Source organism: Myxine glutinosa, chromosome 4, assembly GCF_964187855.1.
Source record: "Myxine glutinosa chromosome 4, kmMyxGlut1.1, whole genome shotgun sequence".
Taxonomy (NCBI): Eukaryota; Metazoa; Chordata; class Myxini; order Myxiniformes; family Myxinidae; genus Myxine; species Myxine glutinosa.
This window is the reverse complement of record NC_136264.1, coordinates 30,281,401-30,297,156: the sequence shown is the minus strand read 5'-3', so window position 1 is coordinate 30,297,156 and position 15,756 is coordinate 30,281,401. Positions and strand designations below refer to the sequence as shown.

General features: G+C 43.9%; 1 protein-coding gene across 1 annotated transcript in view; it reads right to left on the bottom strand.

Moving 5' to 3' along the window:
• Positions 1–15,756, bottom strand: part of DVL3 (dishevelled segment polarity protein 3) — a 115,425-nt gene that overhangs the window by 37,661 nt on the left and 62,008 nt on the right. Inside the window, exons 6-7 of the mRNA XM_068112125.2 lie at positions 6,921–7,014; positions 134–203 (exon numbers count right to left, since the gene is read on the bottom strand). Coding sequence (XP_067968226.1) covers positions 134–203; positions 6,921–7,014 — 164 coding nt within the window. The remainder of the gene's footprint in view (positions 1–133; positions 204–6,920; positions 7,015–15,756) is intronic.

The window sequence follows — 15,756 nt, the reverse complement described above, 5'->3', positions numbered from 1 at the left end:
ATGTCAGTGGGAAAATCCATTCGCCACAGAACAGCGCAACGTTGTACTCCACATTAACTTAGATATGGTATGGCATGAGGCAGCATGGTGTGACACAGCAATTTATGGACTTGTGCAAAGTAGCTCAACATACCCATGTTAAGTGTTACTGTGATTATGTTGAGGGACATCGTAGAGTCCGTAATGCTGCTGAATGAGGAAGACTAAAGGAGAAAGGAGGGGGTTGGAGGGGAGGGCAAAAGGAAGATAGTCGATATTATAGTACTGCACAAACAGCGAACATTTTAATAGCATGAACACAACATAATGAAGTAAAATAAGCACAGCACCTTTCCAGACTACTCGGCAAATTACTTTGAAGTAACAGTACCTTTTTTTGTATACAAGATCGAGGCTCGTGTAATAGCTAACATCAATCGCAAAAAAACAACAACAAATGGACACACAAAACATACAAAAAAGGGAGCGGGAGACAAGATGGGGAGAGAGAGGGGAGCACACAAGCACAACAGCAGAGAACAGGGACAACGGAAGATCTGTGGGAGGGAGAGGGCTTGGGGGGAGGAGGAATGGGAAGACCCTGACATAAACTCTAGATTCATGCAAGTACTGCAACACCAAAGCAAGTTCTCAGTGGGACATGTTAAAAAAATTGAATACACAAATTATAATATGGCAAATTAATTGGCAACAACCCTCGCTTTTTGAGTGATCGCTTCATTTTGCTGACGTGGTATTTGATACATTTTCTGGAGGATGCTGAGTGAGACAGGTAGGGACGCACAGCCTGCAGAGAGATGGGAGAGGGGAGATGCATAGCTTGCAGAAAAGAGGTGGGGAAGGAAGGGGAGTGAAACTTGCAGAGGGAGAAACAAGTGATATTTCGAGGCTAAAGTGTGGTTATAACTTGACACAGAGTGCCAATCATTTTTCTGTAGGAACAATCTCCGACATTACATAACACGTATTACAGTAATTCCTTGTTTAACATGGTTTCACACAACACAATTTCGCTATAAAACGGTTTTTCTGTTTGGGAACACTTTCTGCACAACATAAAAGGTGCCCGCTATAATGTGCCTTCTGAGCGGTGGTCGGAGACCTTTTTTGTGCTGCACGGAACGATAGAACTTGCATCTCAGTCCTTTTCTCCGCCGTCTTGCTGCGTGACACGTCCACGACCATCGTAGCTTTTTATCGGGATTTATTGGTGCCATCAATTGAAATCATGAGTGATGAGTGACCAACCATTGATAATAGTGCTTCTGTGAGCAAGAAAAAAGGAAATCTATTTCGTTGGATGTTAAATTAGAGGTATTCGAGAGATGTGAAAAAGGAGAACGTGCTATGGAGATAGGACGTGTTTTTTTTTTTTTTTTTTTTTTTTTTTTTTTTTTTTTTTTTTTTTTTTTTTGTATACAAGATCGAGGCTCGTGAAAGAGCGAAAATTAATCACACAGAAAGACAAACAGACACATAAAACAAATAACATCGGGAGCGGCAGACAAGACGGGGAGAGAGGGGGAAGGACACAAACACAACATTTGAGAGCAGGGACCGAGAGACATGGAGACATCGAGAGATCTGTGGGAGGGAGAGGGCTTTGGGGGGGAGGCATGTGAAGGGGGGAGGCATGTGAAGGGGGGGAGGCATGTGAAGGGGGGGGGGGGGGGTGGGAGAGGTATAAACATATGGACACTGCCAGGATTTCCAGGAAATAAGTTGGAATTTCAAACAAGGTGGATCTGGGGTGAATTAGTGGGGGTAGAAAAGATCAAGGTTATGGATGGGGGAAGATAAGAGATGGTGGTGAACAGCTGTTTTAAAGACCTGGAGGGAGGAGAGGGATTGAAGGGAGTGTGGGAGTTTGTTCCACAGGCGGGAGAAAAGAGGAATGAAAGAGTGAAGGTGAGCAGAGAGCCGAGATTTCGGCAGTTTAACCATCAGAGGGTTGCTGGCAGATCTTGTGCGACCTGTAGGAATATTTGGGGGACAGAGCACGGAGAGAGCTGGGGGAGCAAGGCCGGAGAGGAGTCGGTAGAAGACAGAAAGACCACCTACCTGCCTGCGGTGAGTGAGTGAAAGGCCCTCAGAGATAGCTTCATCGCGGGAGATTCCAATGATTTTGAAAGCTTTGGATTCAACAGCGTGAAGCCGAGCCAGGTGTGAGGCAGGAGCACCAGCCCATAGGGGAGAACAGTATTCCATTGAGCTGCGGATGAAAGCCTTGTATGTGGTGAGGAGCTCAGGTGTGCCGAGGAAGGACTTCGCACGACGGAGGATGCCCAGTCGGCGACTGGCTTTGGAGGCCAGCTTGGAAATGTGGTTTTCCCAAGAAAGATCATGGCAGATAGTGAGACCCAAAAGCTTGAGTGACAGAACTTCTTGGAGAGGATTGTTGAGAAAGTAGATGGGAGGGTTGTCCAGTCGATCTTTTCGGAGAGACATAGTAAGAGAGTGAGATTTGGCAGGATTGAAAGACATGTTCCACTTGTTTGACCAGTCTGTGATTTTGTCCAGGTCTTCAGAGAGTGAGGAGGCTGCAGACTGCCTATCTGAGGGAAGAGGAATGGAGCGGCAGAGAGTGGAGTCATCAGCAAAGAGATAGAGAGGATTTTCCAGAGAGTCAGAGAGATCATTGATAAAGACCAGAAAAAGCACAGGGCCCAGCACACTTCCTTGGGGAACTCCAGCCTGAACAGGAAGGGGAGATGAGAGAAATCCATTCAGGGCCACACGTTGACTACGACCAGAGAGGAAGTCCGCAAGCCATGCATGGAGATTTCCATGGATACCATAGGAGGAGAGTTTGGTGAGCAGAGCTGGGTGCCAGACCGTATCAAAGGCCCTTGATATGTCAAGGGAGACAGCTCTGATTTCCTGTTTGGCATTCAGGACCTCCATCCATTGTTGAGACAGCAGAAGCAGCATGTCCAGAGTAGAGTGACCTGGTCTGAAACCAAATTGATGATCAGAGATCAAGCCATTGGAGAAGAGGAAAGATTTCATATCCGAAGCAATGATGGATTCCATGACTTTGCTGATAATTGGGAGCAGGCTGATTGGTCTGTAGTTGCAAGGATCTGTTTTTGCACCTTTTTTGTGTAAAGCGGTAATGTTAGCTGATTTCCAGGATGCTGGCAGATGACCTTGAGCAAAAGATAGGGTGAAAAGAACAGAGAGAGGGTGAGATAGAGCGGCAGAGCAGGATTGTAGGACCCGTGGGCTGATGCCATCTGGTCCAGTTGCAGAATCAGAGTCGAGGTTTGACAAAAACTCCTCCACCTTGTCAGGAGAGAAGGACACAGAGTCCAGGAGCATTTGGGTTCGACTGGGAAAGGTGGGAACAGAGAGAGATGGGTTTGGGACTAAGGATTTCGAGGCGAACACAGAGTTGAGGCATTCGGCTTTGTCACGTGCGATGTCAACTGTGTGGCCATTTGAGGTAAGGGAGGGGATGGAGGGGGAACAAACACCAGAAACAGATTTGACCAGACGCCACCAGGATTTGGAGGAAGGAGACAGGTTTGAGAGTTCATTCTTGAGTGAGGAGAGATAGTGCTTCCTGGCACTCCTGAGGGTAGACACACACTTGTTCCGAGCTTGGTGGAAGGAACTGAGATTTCCTTCAGTTGGATTAGCCTTCCAAGAGGCAAAGGCAAGTTGTTTCAGGGCAACTGCCTCACCACAAGATTCAGTGTACCATGGACGGGAGGAAGGGTAAGACAATTGAAGGCGAGATGGGATAAATCTGTGCATGAGAGAGATCAGTTTGCTTTGGAAGAATTCCCAGGAAGAATTGATGTCAGAGGCAGTGGAGATGGGAGACCAATCCAGACGATTGATGGCTGCTTGAAGACCGTCCCAGTCAGCCTGAGTGAAATGCCAGACTCGTCGACGCTGAGGAGGCTCTCTGAGAATGGCCAGAGAGATGTCCACTTTGACAAGCACATGATCAGAAGAACCGATTGGAGCAGAAGAAGAGCAGCAGACATTAGCAGGGAAGTTTGTCATAACCAAGTCTAGAAGAGAAGATACTCCATTGGCTGAGATCCGGGTCGGGAAATTGACAGATTGTGTCAATCCCAGTGAGTCACAGAAGTCCTTTGCTGAGGTGCCATGACTAGTGAGAGAGGAACCCACACCCAACCAGGTGGCATGATGACAGTTGAAGTCACCACATATGAGGAAGAGAGAGTTGGGATGAGTGGATAGAAGTTGGTCCATGTTGTCAGACATTGAAATGTAGATGGAGTCATCACTGTTTGGGGGACGGTACAGAACACATATGAACAAAAGGTGGGAGCGGAGAGGAAGCCGTAACCAGAGGTACTCCTGCGGGTGAGGAGGAAAGAGAGCAGTGCAAGGAGAGTGAGGAAGAGAGTTTTTGACAAAGATAGCCACCCCACCACCAGGCCGAGGCTCAGGTCTATCATACCGGAGGAGGGAGTAACCAGGAAGAGATATTAAGGAATCAGAGACATCTTGAAGGAGGAAAGTCTCTGTTAAGCAGATCAAGTCTGGATTGTCAGAAGCAACCTGTATGGAGAGATCAGTCAGGTTTGAGCGAAGGCCCCGGATGTTTGAGGTCCATACCGTTAATGAAGAGAGAGGGGGAGCATCGGGTACAGGACAGGGGAGGGGAGGAGTAGGGTAAGATGAAGGATGAGAGGGGGAGGTAGGGAGAGCAGTTGATAGTGTTTCAGATGTTGCAGAAGAGTTCCAAGAAAGGGAAGGATGAGGAGGATGAAAGGTTTGCTGGTGAAGGGATGCGGCACAGTGAGGGGTTGTTTGCGGGGGGGCAGAGGAAAGTAGAAGGTTTGGGGGGGTGGAGGTATGAGATAGAAGGGAGACGAAGTGGGGAGGAGGCAGCTTGGAGGAGGAGGGTGGAGGAGAGAGAATTGGAGAGGAATGGTATGGGGGGAGAATTGAATGGGAGGGATTGGGGGGGAGTTTTGAAGGGGAGGAGTGAGGGGGGAGTTTAGGAGGGGAGGGGCAAGGGGGGAGTTTTGGAGGGAAGGGGAAAGGGGGGAGATCAGGAGTGGAGGGGCAAGGGGGGGGATTAGGAGGGGAGGGGCAAAGGGGAAGTTTAGGAGGGGAAGGGCAAGGGGGGAGTTCAGGAGTGGAGGGGCAAGGGGGGAGTTTAAGAGTGGAGGGGCAAGGGGGAAGTTTCGGAGTGTAGGTGCAAGGGGGGGGATTTGGATGGGAGGGGCAAGAGGGGAGTTTAGAAAGTGGATGATTAATGAAAGACGAACATTGATAACAAATTGGGTTTGTTGTGATTTTCAAGTTAGCAATCCGGTTCAGGATGATGGAGGAGGGATGGAATGAATGTGAATTTAGACCATGTAGTGAGGAAGACGTATAAGATATTGAATTTCTTTTTTTTGAAGTGGAATGAGTTGGAGAGGAAATTGAGAAAAGCCTTTTAAATAGGAAGAAAAACAGCGTGTTGTAATATACCACTGAATAAAAAACAGAAGGGGAAAGGTAAAACATATTTAAAAATATTTAAACAGAACTATGAACAATCTTATATGCACAAAAATACCAACGGGGGGAGAGCCGAGAGGGACCACCACGAGTCACGTGAACAGGGCAAACGGTGGATGGCAAGGAGATAATGGGGGTGGGGCGAACAGCACACCTGGACAGAAAATACAGGATGAGACAACAGTACACGTGGAGAAAAGAAAATAAATGTTTTTGTTTTTTTTTGTTTTTTGGGGGGGGGGGGGGGGGGGGTGGGGAATTAGAACGTTAGACAGTATTATGTTCGGGGTAGAAGGGAAAAAACCAAGAGCCAAGCAAAACACACTTAAGTTAACAAAACACCGACGGGGGTACAACTACAAGGCCCCACACAAGGGCAGAAAACGATTAATTAATTACGAGTTACAGGAAATTCAAACCAAAACTAACTATAATCAAACAATATCACATGGACGATAAAATAACGAATTGAAATTTGACAATCTATCTGGGGAAATGGGGGAGAAACACGTGGTCGAAGAACGAACGAACGAATAAGAATGAATAAACGAATGAGCACAGAGAAGGTAGTCTTTTTTTTTGTTTTTTTTTAGTTGAGATTTACATAAGGAAGTAGGCTTTGGGGTGGAAAGACTGCGAAAACAGAGAACGAAAGTTATTGGATCACAAACGACAGGCGCTGAGAGAAAAACAAAGCCTCAAGGTTGTACAGTGTACACTGTACAGGACCTCGAGACGACACGAATTAACGCGATTTTCAATACAGGTATGAAAGATTTGACCGAAAATCTTTGACGGGACAATAAACGTACATACACCATAAAAGAAATACAGTTATAACGAAAATACAAATTGGAACAATGACTTAACTTCGATTTCGATGGAGAGCGTGGAGACCTGCGAAAAAACGAACCGTCGCCAGCATTCGATAACACCGAATGGCACTCGGTGTTATCGGTCTTACTGAATCCACATTAAGAACAATCCATGCAAATGTTGATAAAAAGTGCTCCAAAGATAGTCATACAAGAACAACCCGAATGGAAAATATGGAAAGGCTGGCGAGTACCTGGATTGAACAACAGAACCAACAAAATGTTGTTTCCATCTCTCTCCTGCTCCCTCTCACACACAACCCTCACCTCTTACATTATTTCGTATGGGAAAATCGTTTACACATAATGCGGTTTCGCGCAACACGGCACTTTTCAGGAACGTTGAGTTAGCAAGGAATTGCCATATTGCCGGATACCAAAAATAAGAATACACATCCATCTTAATCTGCCAAATAATTCAATTAAGATATAGAGCGAAACTGAACCGATCACGTTTGTTGTTAGACAAGTAGTTTCCTGATAATTATGAGCCCTGGTGTAGGGGGATATGGTTGAGGTGGGAAGGAGAAGATAAGCAGGTCAATAGATTACCCTGTCCAGTTGCTGTGGTTGAGGTTTTCGACGGCGCCGCCGATGTCGTTTCATGAGACGTGACGTTGCACTTTGCTCCGTCGAGTAGCTGAATCTACGCAACAGGAATATTTCAACAAATAGTGGTAGTTTAAAGGGGAGGGAGGACAAAAGTCTCAATCAAGGACAGTTCTGAAAGATAAGCAGCATGTGATTATTGATCAGGTTCATTTTTTAAATATATATGCCACAAATGAAGGCTTCTTCTGAGCAATAGGTTTGTAGGTGAACTACAACATTTACATTTATGGTTGGTTTGTGAAAATGGGGGTAACGAGAATGGCACTCGGTAGAGCGCATACCTCCACCAGGCTGAACACTTCAAGTTTTGTATCCCACTGATAGGCCGGATCTGGATTCAGATCTGAACCAAAATCTAATCGGCTTATTCTCGTCACCTAACCAACTCATCTAGCAAGTTTAGTCATAAGTCGTACATAACATTTTGAGATATCCTGCTATAATATCGGTTTTAGCCCCATCACTCAAAGGTGAAAAATCACTAAAAAAAATTCTCTGATCCAGATCCAGATTAGAATCTTCACCAAAATCTAATCAACTCTTCCTTGTCACATACACAACCTCTCCACCAAGTTCCATTTGAATCCGTCCACATCTTTTTGAGATATCTTGCTCACAGTTAAACAAACAGACAGACAGACAAGCAGACAAACAAACAGACAGACAGACAGATAGCCAGGGGTGAAAACATAACCTCCAGCCACCTTCAGTGGCAGAGGTAAAAACAAATTTAATAAAAATAATTATCCAGAGATTCATATCAGTTGTGTATTTAATAACCACCTTTAGAGGTCATTTTCCCCCGCAAGCGGGGGTTGGCCTTTTTTGGGAACCGTGGTTGTTGTTGTTTTTCGGCCCCCTTTTTGAAGCAATGTTTTACGGCCGGATGCCCTTCCTGACGCCAACCCTTTTTGCCGCCTTTAACGACAAACAGGGAATTACCAGTGAACTGGTCCTCAAACATATCAGTTGTGTATTTGTTCTCTTATATTCATTACACCTTTATATCATACTAAAATACGCAATTTGGCGTCTGTCTGTCTGATGATTTTTTGACTGCGATACATTCCGCCGTTACTTATCCAATCTCAACCAAACTTGACACGATGACAAAGGGTTACACAATGAAGGTTGTAGTGCATTCATTTGCCTCCCTCCCCAAGGGGGCCTCCCTCCCCAAGGGGGTTTCCCACCCCCCCCCCCCCACCCTTCACCCCCTGAGCAGGTTTAGCCCGCCATTGCCGTCAAAGGGGTTGTGTGTTGAGGTGTATATATCCATGTCAAGTTAGCATTAATAATAATAATAATAATGCATTTATTTTATATAGCGCTTTTCAGGAAGCCCAAAGACGCTTTGACAGAGTGCAAAACATAATGCATAGCAAAACATAAAAACAATTGCAAAAAAAGAAGAATCAATAGGGAAATATTCAAAGCACAAAGGAGGGAGAAGGAGAGGAGATAGTCAGGGGTTAGATGCTGTGGGTTAAATGTTGAATGCAGTGTTGAACAGGTGGGTCTTGAGTGATGTTTTGAATGTGGTGAGTGAGGAGGAGTCTCTGATGGTGTGAGGTAGCGAGTTCCAGAGGGTGGGAGCAGCGATGGAGAAGGCCCTGTCCCCCCCAGGATCTAAATTTGGTCCGGATGGGGGGGGGGGGGGGGTCAGGAGGTTGGTACCAGCAGAGCGGAGGTTGCGGGTGGGGGTGTGTCTGGAGAGGAGGTCAGCCAGGTAGGATGGGGCCAGGTTATGGAGGGCTTTGTAGGTCAAGAGGAGGATTTTGTACTGGATTCTCTGGGAGATGGGGAGCCAGTGAAGCTTGTAAAGGACGGGGGTGATGTGGTCACGGGTCCGGGAATGGGTGAGTAGACGGGCAGCGGAGTTCTGAATGTATTGGAGTTTATTGGTGATTGTTGAGGGTGAACCATAAAGGAGGCTATTGCAGTGGTCCAGACGGGAAGTGATGAAGGCGTGGATAAGGGTTTCTGCAGCCATGGAGGAGAGGGATGGACGGAGACGGGCGATGTTTTTCAGGTGAAAGAAGGCTGTCTTTGTGATCTGTTTAGTGTATTTGTCGAAGGAGAGGGTTTGGTCAAAGATGATGCCAAGATTCCGGATGTGAGGGGAGGTGGATACTGGGAAACCGTCGATGTTGAGGGCAAAGTTATGGGTGGACATGGTGAGCGTTTTTGGGCCAATGATGATTATTTCAGATTTATCACAGTTATCGTGGCTTCAGCATTATCGTGGCTTTTTTCCAAAGACGCTTTCAATAACAAAATTAAGGATAATAGCATATCATAAATGTTATTACAAACAATATTTATACAAATAATATCCCACCTCTCCAATATGTTTTTCTTGCTGTGATAACATGTATAAATAGCTTATCATACAGTTTTCGTGAGAGCAACGACCAACCAGAAGTAAAAATATCATAAACCACAAACATGTTTGATTACCTATTTATATAGTTGATAATGCTGTAAAACACTAAAGTGAAATAAATTTGTAGGAATCCGTACATCAGTCTATGCTAATCACGTCAACAAACACACCTGATCGTAGATCTATATAAGCTCACAACGGTTAATAACATCACCCTTCTTTCCGCTTCCGTGGAGTTCTTCCAAGGAGTTTTGTGATTTGCGATATTGCCCGCCGACTCTCTCTCCCCCCCCCCCCCCCCCCCCCGGCACCCTCACGGAAGTAAATTTTGCCTTTGGGAATTTAGAATGGTGAGGCACGGTCTGATATTTTCAATGACCTGATCAAACAATAACATGTTATATATATTTTTTATGTTGGAGGATCCAGGCACGGACTATATAGCCCTCATCGAGGCCAGGGCCTTAAATAAAAGAGAAGAAATGTGTATGATGAAAAGTGTACGATGAAAAGTGTATGATGTTTGTTTGCGAGAAAGAGAGATTGAAGCTAGGCCGGTAGATGTAGTTTGAGTGAGACAGAAAGTAAGACCAGAAATCCTGACACGGAGAGTGTAAGATGGTTCCAGGCACCACTTTAACGCTTCGAAGTCAGAACAGTAGCACCACCCTGGGCAGTTGCTGTCCAAAACCAACTACCTAAAAACAACTGTCATGCACGATCTGTCATGCACCTTACAATGACGTGATCCACCATCTTATGCCATGCATGTTCTGATCCTTTCAATGACGTGATCTAGCATGTTATAATGTCATGCACAATCTGATCCCTTCAATGACATGATCTACCATGTTATGTCATGCATGTTCTGATCATTTCATTGACCTGATCTAACATGTAATACCATGCATGTTCTGATCCTTTCAATGACCTGATCCAACATGTTATGTCATGTACAATCTGATCCTTTCAATGACGTGATCTAGCATATAATATCATGCATGTTCTGATCCTTTCAATGACGTGATCTAACATGTTATAATGTCATGCACGATCTGATATAACATGTTATAATGCCATGAACGGTCTGATCCATTCACCGACGTGATCTAACATGGTGTAATGTCATGCACGGTCTGATCATTTGAATGACCTGATCTAACATGTTATAATGGCATGCACAGTCTGATCTGATCAATGACCTGATCTAACATTTTTAATACCTTGTATGGTCTGATCCTTTCAATGCCCTGACCTAACATGTTATAATGTCATGCATGTTCTGATCCTTTCAATGATCTGATCTAACATGTTATAATGTCATGCAGGGTCCGATCCTTTCAATGACCTTATCTAACATAAGTAACAGTAATAATAATTGGCAATAATAATAAGCATAATAACATATCTCCCCCTGCCGCTCCCGTAGTGAGCGGGTGTACTAGTTATATAAACATGTCAAACCAAAACCGATTAACCATTGGGAGCAGCATGGATGATAAAAATAACTTGAAGGCAATTCTAGAAATGACTATTATTGTTTAAATGTTATCTTACTAGAACTTGCTTTGTAAAATGCATCAAAACAAAAACTGTGAAGTTATTGAAGCCTCCCCCTATAAGATAGGCAGGGGGAGGCTTATAGCTGTTGTAGGGTTTGGTTTGACAATTAGCACTGCCAATATTGAATGGTAACCCAGAATTTCTTAGACCCTAGGAGTTCTAAACACCATTTAGGTTTTTTTATTTTAATTATTGCACTCCTAATTTCCGAAATGTATCAATTTCCGAACTATACCTCGGAACTGGAACTTTCGGAATGAAACTTTGCATCAATAATGTGAATATAAAGTATGCAGGGGTTGATATGATTTTTTTGACCTTTACCTCATTTAAGGTCATGACCCAGTTAAGGTATAGACATTTTAACATTTTTCACCATAACGCGACTACGCTCTGTCCGATCGGAATGAAATTGCCCTCTCTAGATAGCCTCTTTTAATCTTAATTTACATCATACCCCTCCCCGGGTTAAAGGTCAAGGCCTTACACCCCTTGGAGTGTGAAACCACCATTATAGGTTTTTCTCCCTTTTTCCAATGTCCGAGCTGTATCTCGGATCTGGCTGGGACTTTCAAAATGAAATTTTGCATCAATAATGGGAATAATAGCATGTGGGATTGACAGAATGTTTTTGACCTTAGCCGAACTTTTAAGGTTCGGCATGCAACGAACATAACCACTGAGTAAAAATACTCAGACATTTTAACATTTTTCACCAAAACTCGACCAAGGCTTGTCCTATCAGAACAAAATTGTCCCCTCGAGATAGCCTAGGCCCTAGAGCAAGGCGCATTTATGTTCAATTTACATTGTACCCTCCGGTCAAATGGCAGTCTGGAAAAAAAAAAAAAAAAAACCATTTTTTTGTCATCACTCAATTTTGCTAATTTGGAACTCAAAGACCGCTTGGCCTTCCAAGATTTTCTTGCAACATAAGAGTGTACTTGCAATGAAGTTGTGCACCTGATATTTGTTTTGTGCCCTTGACCTACTTTTTTGGATTGTGACGTAATAATAAAAAAATACCTATTTTATCATAACTTGAATAATTTTCCTCCAATTTTCATGGTGATGAGTTTTATGTCTAGATTGTAGATGGGGACACTTAAAAAAAATCGCACTGTATCCCTATATGTTGAAGCTCAAGGTCATATGGTCCCAAAAAAATGGTCTTAAATGGCTGAAAATGCCCAAGTTACACCGGCAGATCTTGGGTGGGGCGTGGGGGTGGGTGGGGGGGGGGGGCAATGCCCCCTCCTTTATTTGTTTTTCAGGAGTTTACCATCAAGATTTTAAAAATCCGTATTTGAACATGAATAACAAAGCGAAACGGAACCCAAGTGCGTGGATTTCTTCCCCCAGCCATGGCAGATATCGCGGTATTTGCATAGAGTGATGTGATTGGCTGCATCCTTTTTCAAATCAGATTAACAACATTGGGTCAAAGAGAGCATGTAGAAGAGGCAGAAATGCACGTGAAACACCTGCGACTGTAACCCAACCTCAAAAAACAGGTGTCATCAGCAGTTGAACATTCCCGTTTTGAATGCCGTAACTGCAGAGTTAGACGATTCTCAAAAGAATCAATGGAAATTGCCGAAGCATGTGACTCAGTGTTAAGATGTCACAAAAACGTCATTCATCCACATCCACTCTTGTGACTCAGTGTTAAGATGTCACACAAATGGCGTTCATCCACATCTACTCTTGTGACTCAGTGTTAAGATGTCACACAAATGGTATTCATCCACATCTACTCTTATGACTCAGTGTTAAGATGTCACACAAATGGCGTTCATCCACATCTACTCTTGTGACTCAGTGTTAAGATGTCACACAAACGTCATTCATCCACATCCACTCTTATGACTCAGTGTTAAGATGTCACACAAATGTCATTAATCCACATCCACTCTTGTGACTCAGTGTTAAGATGTCACAAAAATGTCATTCATCCACATCCACTCTTGTAGAAATATGCAGACCCACTCAAAATAAATCCCCAGCTTGCAGCTCTAGAAATGGACCTTTTTATCTGACTGGAATCTGTTATTACCCTTCAGAGACTTCAAAAAGAATTGTTTCAGTGAATGTACCCAAACTATTCCAAACTCATTCACTTAGCGCTCACATTGCCAGTCGGAGCGGCCACTTCAGAACTTCATTTCTGCAATTTCTGCAAATGGAACGAAGCTTTTCTGCAATGAGAGGGATTACAAACTGGCTGTGCTCAACCACGGAAGAAGATTTTCTTTTTCACATAGAAGGCGATTTAACTGCGAAGCTGATTCCAGAGGACATTGTGGACGTTTACGCTAACCGAAGGGAAAGAACATTGCACTTACATTAGCCATTAAGTTAAGAACAGTATTTATATTATTAGTGGGCCCGTTGGTCCATTGGACCAAATTTTCATTGGTCTTCACTGCCTTGTAGTATACCTACCTGCCTGACTCGGGGTTTCTCTGGGTATTATGGGTAATCGGGTCTTTTTGGGTCCTTGGGGACTTTTGGGTCCTCTGGGGTTTCAGGGGTCTTTGAGGTCTTAAGGATCTTAAAGGTCTTAAAGGGGCTTCAAAGGTTGAAGGGGTCTCAGCAGTCTAACTACAGGGGAGGATTTTACCAGCACCACAGGGGAAGGGCAGAGTCCAAAATTCAAAGAGTGGGCAGAGCAAGGAAGGAAGATGGGAAAATGTAGGATAGGGGTGCCACAGATAATTGGCCCACAGGAAAATTGAGAGGGGTTGAGGAAATTCAGGGAACTTTGCAGACAAACACGCAGTGTTCCCAGATGACACCAACAGAACAAACTAGTGGCCTCACAACTATCGGGGATGCCTCTTCGCGGAGATTGTACCCCTCTCCTCTACCCCAATGCAAGTCGGTGGCCAAATCTTCCCCGCTGCCGGATTTGTCAGGGCAGCGCGGTCATTGTCAGAGTGCCGATCAGTCCCCATGGACCGGCCCTTTCCCTCGTCTTTCTCTTCCTCTCTCACCTCTCTCTTTCTTTCTTTTTATCTTGCCAAAACGAAGTTTTTGCAAGATGTATCAGTCAGCTTGTATGTTTGTTTGTTTGTTTGTTTTTTTGTTTTTTTGTTTGTGGTTAATCATTTTTTTTTCACGTTTAGATCACTCTGTAGACCACAGTTATTATTGGAAACTCCTGTAACTTCGCATATCAGAGTCCTATAGAGATACCCTTCAGCACACAAAATTTTGAAGGTCAAGGTCAAAGGTCAAGGTCACTTTGCGGTCAATCATGGAGGTCAACGAAACCCTTATTTTTTGAGTAACTTTGATCGGATCGTCTCCAAACTTCATGGGAATCTAGTATATGGTCCGGCGCTCAGCTGATTAGTTTTTGGTGGCGATCGGCCTTGACCTTCATGGTTGGCGCTGGAGGTCGAAAATTATTGACCCCAAGGTCAAATTACGAAACCCTTATTTTTTGAGTAACTTTGATCTTATGATCTCCAAACTTGGTGGGTATATAGGGTGTGGTATGGCGCTCAGTTGATTAGTTTTTGGTGTCGATCGGCCTTGACCTTCAAGGTCATTTTGAAGGTTATTCAATTTTGACCAAAAGGTAAAATTTTCAAGTTTCAGTTACCATATCGAGTAGTACCTCAAATTGAAGCCCTTGTTGAGTGCTTTCCAAACATATAACTAGTTTGACAATGTGACGTCATTTGACGGCGTTATGACGAAAAAACTGCACTTTTCATGTATATTGTATTGCTTTAGTTCGCATTGTTTAGGTCACTCTGTAGAGCACAGTTCCCTTTGGAAACTCTTGTAAGTTCGCATATCAGAGTCTTTTAGAGATACCCTTTAGCACACAAAATTATGAAGGTCAAGGTCAAAGGTCAAGGTCACTTTGCGGCCAATCATGGAGGTCGACGAAACACTAATTGTTTGAGTAACTTTGATCGGATCGTCTCCAAACTTCATGGGAATCTAGTATATGGTCCGGCGCTCAGCTGATTAGTTTTTGGTGGCGATCGGCCTTGACCTTCATGGTTAGCGCTGGAGGTCGAAAATTATTGACCCCAAGGTCAAATTTTGAAATCGTAGGTACCATATCGAGTAATACCTCATATGAATGCCCTTGATGAGTGCTTCCCAGATCTGTAAACAGTTTGACGCTATGACGTCATTTGATGACGTCATGACGAAAAAACGGAATTTTCATGAAAAAATTATTTCCTCAGTTCTCATCAAAATCTTTCAATATTTCATGTGCGTTGGTCATGAAGACATACTATTCACCATACGAAATTATTAAGGTCAAGGTCAAATGGCAAGATACGGTTCACCCTGTGGGTGACATATGTTCATTTTGTTTTTATCTTGCCAAAACGAAGTTTTTGCAAGATGTATTAGTCAGCTTGTATGTTTGTTTGTTTTTTTGTTTGTGGTTAATCATTTTTTTTTCACGTTTAGATCACTCTGTAGACCACAGTTATTATTGGAAACTCCTGTAACTTCGCATATCAGAGTCCTATAGAGATACCCTTCAGCACACAAAATTTTGAAGGTCAAGGTCAAAGGTCAAGGTCACTTTGCGGTCAATCATGGAGGTCAACGAAACCCTTATTTTTTGAGTAACTTTGATCGGATCGTCTCCAAACTTCATGGGAATCTAGTATATGGTCCGGCGCTCAGCTGATTAGTTTTTGGTGGCGATCGGCCTTGACCTTCATGGTTGGCGCTGGAGGTCGAAAATTATTGACCCCAAGGTCAAATTTTGAAATCGTAGGTACCATATCGAGTAATACCTCATATGAATGCCCTTGTTGAGTGCTTCCCAGATCTGTAAACAGTTTG